General features: G+C 49.8%; 1 protein-coding gene across 1 annotated transcript; it reads right to left on the minus strand.

The window, feature by feature from the left end:
* Window positions 1-7,431: 7,431 nt before the first annotated feature.
* Window positions 7,432-8,091, minus strand: LOC124030460 (stonustoxin subunit beta-like; the record flags this gene model as incomplete). Its single annotated transcript, XM_046341798.1, has 1 exon — window positions 7,432-8,091. A coding segment is annotated over one exon (537 nt), but the record flags the coding sequence as incomplete, so codon positions are not given.
* Window positions 8,092-9,403: the final 1,312 nt, after the last annotated feature.

A 9,403-nucleotide genomic window follows, 5' to 3' on the forward strand; every position in this document is an offset into this window, starting at 1 on the left:
TTGGGAGTTGTAAAATTAAGAAGGACCCTGATGTTCTTTTCGTTGGAGTTTGTAGCTGTTGGTCTTTTTTTGTGCCATGTTCCTGAATGTTTACGTGACTGACCATTGTTTCGGGTTGTCATGTTCTATCTTTCCTGTCTGTTCCCTCCTGGTCTTGTGTTCTTCTTTCCTCTTAAATATTGCTTCCTATGCGCAAAAGGTTGCTGAGGTCTGGGGAGGAGGAGGTTGGATGGGGCAGGTGGAGGTGTGAACACATAACCCTCACCAATTTGGGACGCAGAGGCCTGTGTCAATTTGGGACGCGGAGGCCTGTGTCAATTTGGGACGCGGGAGGCCTGTGTCAATTTGGGACGCGGAGGCCTGTGTCAATTTGGGACGCGGAGGCCTGTGTCAATTTGGGACGCGGAGGCCTGTGTCAATTTGGGACGCGGAGGCCTGTGTCAATTTGGGACGCGGAGGCCTGTGTCAATTTGGGACGCGGAGGCCTGTGTCAATTTGGGGACGCGGAGGCCTGTGTCAATTGCTGGGACGCGGAGGCCTGTGTCAATTTGGGACGCGGAGGCCTGTGTCAATTTGGGACGCGGAGGCCTGTGTCAATTTGGGACGCGGAGGCCTGTGTCAATTTGGGACGCGGAGGCCTGTGTCCAATTTGGGACGCGGAGGCCTGTGTCAATTTGGGACGCGGAGGCCTGTGTCAATTTGGGGGACGCGGGAGGCCTGTGTCAATTTGGGACGCGGGGAGGCCTGTGTCAATTTGGGACGCGGGAGGCCTGTGTCCAATTTGGGACGGGAGGCCTGTGTCAATTTGGGACGCGGGAGGATGGTATGTTGTTCCGGGGTCCTTGTTGGTCCCCGGTTTTATGGGGGGAATGTGACGACCCTCCCACTCTGTCTGCCGTATTCTGTCTTTGTTCTTGTTTCCTTATTAGGATGCCGGTGGGCGGAGTTGGGAGGGTCGTCAGCTACATGGGAAACACCTGGGCCAGGTGTCTCCCAGGATAAATAGATATCACATTCATGCATGCAAAACACTCACTTACACTACTGATTACTGATTACACACACCATTGTATATTACACTTAGTTACTTATTTAATAAATATAGATTTTGCTACTCCTTATCTCCACGTTGTCTCCCTTTGTTACGGGCTTTGAGCCGGTTCGTGACAATCATCATTCACATTAGAATGTTAACTCACTTTTCACTAATTCATTTAATGTAGATGTTTCTAGGTATCAAAAGGAGAAGTTAATTTAACTTGAGACTTGTTGAATGATCATATGTTATACTGTATGGTAATATAAAACACACTTATTCACATTAATTACACACACACACACACACACACACACACACACACACACACACACACACACACACACACACACACACACACACACACACACACACACACACACACACACACACACACACACACACACACACACACACACACACACACACACACAACATCTTTGTAAACTTTGTAAACATCTTTGTAATACCTTGTATCCTTTTCCCTCTCGCTCTCATCCAACACCTCCCACACTGCCCCTACTCGGATGGTATCGCGCCGTCCCAACCTTCGCTCTCTCTCCCCCGCTACTCTCTCCTCTTCCATCCTATCATCTCTTCCCTCTGCTCAAACCTTCTCCAACCTATCTCCTGACTCTGCCTCCTCAACCCTCCTCTCCTCCCTCTCTGCATCCTTTGACTCTCTATGTCCCCTATCCTCCAGGCCGGCTCGGTCCTCCCCTCCCGCTCCGTGGCTCGACGACTCATTGCGAGCTCACAGAACAGGGCTCCGGGCAGCCGAGCGGAAATGGAGGAAAACTCGCCTCCCTGCGGACCTGGCATCCTTTCACTCCCTCCTCTCTACATTTTCCTCCTCTGTCTCTGCTGCTAATGCCACTTTCTACCACTCTAAATTCCAAGCATCTGCCTCTAACCCTAGGAAGCTCTTTGCCACCTTCTCCTCCCTCCTGAATCCTCCTCCCCCCCCTCCTCCTCTCTGCAGATGACTTCGTCAACCATTTTGAAAAGAAGGTCGACGACATCCGATCCTCGTTTGCTAAGTCAAACGACACCGCTGGTTCTGCTCACACTGCCCTACCCTGTGCTCTGACCTCTTTCTCCCTCTCTCTCCAGATGAAATCTCGCGTCTTGTGACGGCCGGCCGCCCAACAACCTGCCCGCTTGACCCTATCCCCTCCTCTCTTCTCCAGACCATTTCCGGAGACCTTCTCCCTTACCTCACCTCGCTCATCAACTCATCCCTGACCGCTGGTTACGTCCCTTCCGTCTTCAAGAGAGCGAGAGTTGCACCCCTTCTGAAAAAACCTACACTCGATCCCTCCGATGTCAACAATTACAGACCAGTATCCCTTCTTTCTTTTCTCTCCAAAACTCTTGAACGTGCCGTCCTTGGCCAGCTCTCCCGCTATCTCTCTCTGAATGACCTTCTTGATCCAAATCAGTCAGGTTTCAAGACTAGTCATTCAACTGAGACTGCTCTCCTCTGTATCACGGAGGCGCTCCGCACTGCTAAAGCTAACTCTCTCTCCTCTGCTCTCATCCTTCTAGATCTATCGGCTGCCTTCGATACTGTGAACCATCAGATCCTCCTCTCCACCCTCTCCGAGTTGGGCATCTCCGGCGCGGCCCACGCTTGGATTGCATCCTACCTGACAGGTCGCTCCTACCAGGTGGCGTGGCGAGAATCTGTCTCCTCACCACGCGCTCTCACCACTGGTGTCCCCCAGGGCTCTGTTCTAGGCCCTCTCCTATTCTCGCTATACAGCAAGTCACTTGGCTCTGTCATAACCTCACATGGTCTCTCCTATCATTGCTATGCAGACGACACACAATTAATCTTCTCCTTTCCCCCTTCTGATGACCAGGTGGCGAATCGCATCTCTGCATGTCTGGCATACATATCAGTGTGGATGACGGATCACCACTTCAAGCTGAACCTCGGCAAGACGGAGCTGCTCTTCCTCCCGGGGAAGGACTGCCCGTTCCATGATCTCGCCATCACGGTTGACAACTCCATTGTGTCCTCCTCCCAGAGCGCTAAGAACCTTGGCGTGATCCTGGACAACACCCTGTCGTTCTCAACCAACATCAAGGCGGTGGCCCGTTCCTGTAGGTTCATGCTCTACAACATCCGCAGAGTACGACCCTGCCTCACACAGGAAGCGGAGCAGGTCCTAATCCAGGCACTTGTCATCTCCAGTCTGGATTAGTGCAACTCGCTGTTGGCTGGGCTCCTGCCTGTGCCATTAAACCCCTTCAACTCATCCAGAACGCCGCAGCCCGTCTGGTGTTCAACCTTCTCAAGTTCTCTCACGTCACCCCACTCCTCCGTTCTCTCCACTGGCTTCCAGTTGAAGCTCGCATCCGCTACAAGATGATGGTGCTTGCCTACGGAGCTGTGAGGGGAACGGCACCTCAGTACCTCCAGGCTCTGATCAGGCCCTACACCCAAACAAGGGCACTGCGTTCATCCACCTCTGGCCTGCTCGCCTCCCTACCACTGAGGAAGTACAGCTCCCGCTCAGCCCAGTCAAAACTGTTCGCTGCTCTGGCCCCCCCAATAGTGGAACAAACTCCCTCACGACGCCAGGACAGCGGAGTCAATCACCACCTTCCGGAGACACCTGAAACCCCACCTCTTTAAGGAATACCTTTAAGATTTAGATGCACTATTGTAAAGTGACTGTTCCACTGGATGTCATAAGGTGAATGCACCAATTTGTAAGTCGCTCTGGATAAGAGCGTCTGCTAAATGACTTAAATGTAATGTAATGTTAAATGTAACTTTGGTGTCCCTGATTTCTGCTTCTGTAGAACTACAGCTGATATTTAATATGACCAAGTCAGTAATGATGGTGATCTTTGACTTTGACTTAACTTGAATTAAGACTTATTCTTAGTCATATTGTCATGTTTTGTCTTAGATTGTCTTGTCATTTTGCTTTTCCTTCTGTTCGTTTTCCCCCTGCTGGTCTTTTTAGGTTCGTTCCCCTTTTTCTCTCTCCCTTCCTCTCTCTCTTCTCTCTATCGTTCCGTTCCTGCTCCCAGCTGTTCCTATTCCCCTAATCAATCATTTAGTCTTCCCACACCTGTTCCATATCTTTTTCCCTGATTAGAGTCCCTATTTCTCCCCTTGTTTTCCGTTCCTGCCCTGTCGGATCCTTGTCTATTGTTCACCGTGCTGTGTCTGTGTATCGCCCTGTCGTGTCGTGTTTCCCTCAGATGCTGCGTGGTGAGCAGGTGTCTGAGTCTGCTACGTTCAAGTGCCTTCCCGAGGCAACCTGCAGTTCTTGATCGAGTCTCCAGTCTGTTCTCGTCATTACGAGTGGAATTATGTCTTATGATTGTAGAATTACTTTACTGGATTAAAGACTCTGTTTTCGCCAAGTCGCTTTTGGGTCCTCATTCACCTGCATAACAGAAGGATCCGACCAAGAATGGACCCAGCGACTATGGATTCTCTCTACTCTACTCTCGAGTTCCAGGGAGCGATGCTCGGCAGACACGAGCAGGAATTGTCTGCTGCTCGGCATGCCGTTGAGACCCTGGCCGCTCAGGTCTCCGACCTCTCAGGACAGTATCAGAGTCTTCGTCTCGTGTCACCAGCTACTTCCGGTTCTTCCGAGCCTCCGGAACCTAGGGTTAATAACCCACCATGTTATTCTGGGCAGCCCACTGAGTGCCGCTCCTTTCTCACCCAGTGTGATATATAGTGTTCTCTCTCCAACCCAACACATACTCAAGAGAGAGCTCGGATTGCCTACGTCATATCACTCCTTACTGGTCGGGCTCGGCAGTGGGGCACAGCTATCTGGGAGGCAAGCGCTGAGTGTACTAACAATTATCTGAACTTTAAAGAGGAGATGATAAGGGTTTTTGATCGCTCAGTTTTTGGGAAAGAAGCTTCCTGGTCCCTGTCTTCCCTATGTCAAGGTAATCGATCCATAACGGATTACTCTATAGAGTTTCGCACTCTTGCTGCCTCCAGTAACTGGAACGAGCAGGCGTTGCTCGCTCGTTTTCTGGAGGGACTCCACGCTAAGGTTAAGGATGAGATTCTCTCTCGGGAGGTTCCATCCAGCGTGGATTCTTTGATTGAACTCGCTATTCGCATTGAACGACGGGTAGATCTTCGTCACCGAGCTCATAGAAGAGAGCTCGCGTTAACTGTGTCTCCCCTCTCTCCGACACTACCGTCTTTCCCCACTGACTCAGGTGTTGAGCCCATGCAGCTGGGGGTATTCGCATCTCGACTAAGGAGAGGGAACGGAGAATCACCAACCGCCTCTGTCTCTATTGCGGTTCCGCTGGTCATTTTGTCATTTCATGTCCAGTTAAAGGCCAGAGCTCATCAGTAAGCGGAGGGCGACTGATAAGCGCTACTAGACGGTCCTCTCCGTCAAGTACATGTACTACCTTACCGGTCCATCTACGCTGGACCGGATCGGCAGCTTCCTGCAGTGCATTAATAGACTCTGGGGCAGAGGGCTGTTTTATGGACGAAGCCTGGGCGCGGGAACATGACATTCCTCTCAGACAGTTAGGGAGCCCACGGTCATGTTTGCCTTGGATGGTAGTCCTCTCCCCAGTATATTATATGAAACACTACCTTTAACCCTCACTGTATCTGGTAACCATAGTGAGACCATTTCTTTTTTGATTTTTTGTTCACCTTTTACACCTGTTGTTTTGGGTCATCCCTGGCTAGTGTGTCATAATCCTTCTTTTGATTGGTCTAGTAATTCTATCCTTTCCTGGAACGTTTCTTGTCATGTGAAGTGTTTAATGTCTGCTATTTCTCCTGTTTGTTCTGTCCCCTCTTCTCAGGAGGAACCTGGTGATTTGACAGGAGTGCCGGAGGAGTATCATGGTCTGCGCACGGTCTTCAGTCGGTCCAGAACCAACTCCCTTCCTCCTCACCGGTCGTATGATTGTTGTCCTGATCTCTTCAAGAAGCGTTTTGCATCCGCTCCTATCCTTGTTGCACCTGACGTCACTAAACCGTTTATTGTTGAGGTTGACGCGTCGGGGTGGGCGTGGGAGCCATTCTGTCCCAGCGCTCCGATACTGACGATGGGGTCCACCCTTGTGCGTATTTTTCTCATCGCCTGTCACCGTCGGAACGTAACTATGATGTGGCTAACCGCGAACTGCTCGCCATCCGTTTAGCCCTAGGCAAATGGCGACAGTGGTTGGAGGGGGCGACCGTTCCTTTTGTCGTTTGGACTGACCAAGAGAACCTTGAGTACATCCGTTCTGCCAAACGACTGAATGCGCGTCATGCTCGTTGGGCGTTGTTTTTCGCTCGTTTCGAATTCGTTATTTCTTATTGCCCGGGTACTAAGAACACCAAGCCTCATGCTTTATCCCGTCTCTTTAGTTCTTCTGTGGCTTCTACCGATCCCGAGGGGATCCTTCCTGTTGGGCGTGTTGTCGGGTTGACTGTCTGGGGAATTGAGAGACAGGTTAAGCAAGCACTCACGCACACTGCGTCGCCGCGCGCTTGCCCTAGTAACCTTCTTTTCGTTCCTGTTTCTACTCGTCTGGCTGTTCTTCAGTGGGCTCACTCTGCCAAGTTAGCTGTCCATCCCGGCGTTCGGGGTACGCTTGCTTCTATTCGCCAGCGGTTTTGGTGGCCTACTCAGGAGCGTGACACGCGCCGTTTCGTGGCTGCGTGTTCGGACTGCGCGAAGAAGTCTGGTAATTTTTTTTCTGCTTCTGCTCCTGGTCTTGCTGGGTCTCAGTCTGTTCCCTGCCATCGCATCTCTCCTGTTCTTGTTCCTGCCCTTGCTGTGTCTCAGTCTGTCCCTAGTTGTTACTCTCCTGGCCTGTTTGGTCCTGTTTGCTCTAAAGCTTTCAGTTCTCTACCCGTGTCTCATTTTTTTTTTAGAGTAGTACCCTAGTTTCCCTTTTTATCGTTTTTCGTTACGGTCCTGAGGAGAGGAGTTGGGTTCTTTCTCGGGACGTGCTGGACCGTTTGTGATCTATGATTTCCTCCGTTGCCGCCAGTGTTCCTCCTCGAGAGCGCCAGGAGGCGCTCGGTGAGTGGGGGGGTACTGTCATGTTTTGTCTTAGATTGTCTTGTCATTTTGGACTAGTCAGTTCTGATTGGAATGTATACATAATTAGTCATTCCAACCATATTTGTGTGTGTGTGTGTGTGTGTGTGTGTGTGTGTGTGTGTGTGTGTGTGTGTGTGTGTGTGTGTGTGTGTGTGTGTGTGTGTGTGTGTGTGTGTGTGTGTGTGTGTGTGTGTGTGTGTGTGTTGTGTGTGTGTGTGTGTGTGTGTGTGTGTGAGTCCAGTGTGTGTGTGTGTGTGCAATGTGAGTGCGTGTATGTATGTTAATGTGTGTGTGTGTATGTATGTTCAATGTGTGTGTGTGTGTGTGAGTCCAGTGTGTGTGTGTGTGTGAGTCCAGTGTGTGTGTGTGTGTGTGTGTGCAATGTGAGTGTGTGTATGTATGTTCAATGTGTGTGTGTGTGTGGGTGTGTGTCCAGTGTGTGTGTCAGGTTATTATTTACAGGGACACTGAGGAGTCAACATAAACCCTAAACCCTGGATAGAGGGGCTCAGTGAATGTGGAGGTGAATGTGATCAGGTGGGTCAGTGTGTCAGAGGAGGCTCTATAGAAGGACAGAGTGCCAGCTGGCCAATCCAGATACACTCCAACTCTGTGGGAGCTGGAGGAGGGGACGTCTATGGTAGTGTCATTATTATTGTGCCAGGCAATGTAACTGTTGTCAGAGCAGATCAGACTCCAGGACTTGTCATTGTATCCAAGACAACAATCAAGACCCCTTCCTCTCCTGCTGATTCCTTTATATGTCACTCCTGTACCAGCCCCCATTATCCCACTCCACTCTGCCTCCCAGTAACAGCGCCCAGTCAGACCCTCTCTACAAAGCACCTGTCTATAGCCCTCAAATCTCTCTGGGTGATCAGGATACGGCTGCTCCTCTCTCCAACATGTCACCTTTCTGTTCTTCTCAGACAGAGAGAGGCGTCTGTTTACTGTGTTTAGGTCCAGTGTGAGATCACAGACATCTGATGGATGAAACCAGACACAATATTAGAAATCATCATGTGACGACCCTCCCACTCTGTCTGCCGTATTCTGTCTTTGTTCTTGTTTCCTTATTAGGATGCCGGTGGGCGGAGTTGGGAGGGTCGTCAGCTACATGGGAAACACCTGGGCCAGGTGTCTCCCAGGATAAATAGACCTCTTCAACATTCATGGAGGAGACTCTCTCCATGCAGACACCCGTTGTAGATTGTGTTGTGGTTCTTGGTGGCTGTTTGTTTGTTTGCTTTGGCACCTTTCATCACCCTGCATTATCACATTCATGCATGCAAAACACTCACTTACACTACTGATTACTGATTACACACACCATTGTATATTACACTTAGTTACTTATTTAATAAATATAGATTTTGCTACTCCTTATCTCACGTTGTCTCCCTTTGTTACGGGCTTTGAGCCGGTTCGTGACAAGTGGGGGCTCATCCGGGATCTTTGAACTATTGGTTTGGGAGACCGTGGAGGTACGTGTTTGGATTGAATATTGTGTTTTGAGTGTGATCGGCCCAGTATTGGTTGCCTTTGTTGTTTGGTTTGTGTATTTGCGTTGGAGAGAGTATAATGGTTAGTTTCCAGGCCTTGCCTAACCTGGAAACTCTTGTTCTACTTTCTGTTGGGAAGTCAGTCTGAGGAGGTGAGTAATCGGCTGTGTACCTCGGTAGGAGATTTGTGTAGGGTAGTGGAACTTGCTACCCAGAGCTATAGCCTTTTTCCCTGATAGGCTTAGCGACGTGTTTCAATTTTGGACATGTTGGGCATGGTTAAATGTTTGTTATTTTTGTGTGGTGTCTGTGGACTGAGCAGTTGTCTCGGGGGCACGTCCGTGGCTTGGTGGAATTTGCCAGCATGCTGGGGAGTTCTATTTCCTTGCCAGCGGGCTACAGTGCGTAAATACCCACCGCAAATCTGCATGAAGACTAGGGTTGAGTTATTGTAGGTTTTGGGGAAGCTCCGTATCTCATCTCTCTTCTGTGGTGCTCAGGGTGATTGTCATTTCTCTGGTTGTGGTCTGATGTGCTCAGCAGAGGAGTTGAGCAAGATTACTTACTTATGACTATGGTGTCTCATGTATACAAGTTCATTCGCTTTCCATCAGAGGACCTGTTAGAATTATGTACTTAAGAACAGCTGTTGAAGATCGCTGAACACTACAAGCTTAAATGATTGAAATTAGTGAAATTCTGTTTAAGGTTGGAAGTGTGACATTTGGGAAGTGACTATGAATCGTTGGAAGTGACTATGAATCGTTGGAAGTGACTATGAATCGTTGGAAGTGACTATGAAT

The sequence above is a fragment of the Oncorhynchus gorbuscha genome, unplaced genomic scaffold (assembly GCF_021184085.1).
Source record: "Oncorhynchus gorbuscha isolate QuinsamMale2020 ecotype Even-year unplaced genomic scaffold, OgorEven_v1.0 Un_scaffold_11760, whole genome shotgun sequence".
NCBI classification, from domain to species: domain Eukaryota; kingdom Metazoa; phylum Chordata; class Actinopteri; order Salmoniformes; family Salmonidae; genus Oncorhynchus; species Oncorhynchus gorbuscha.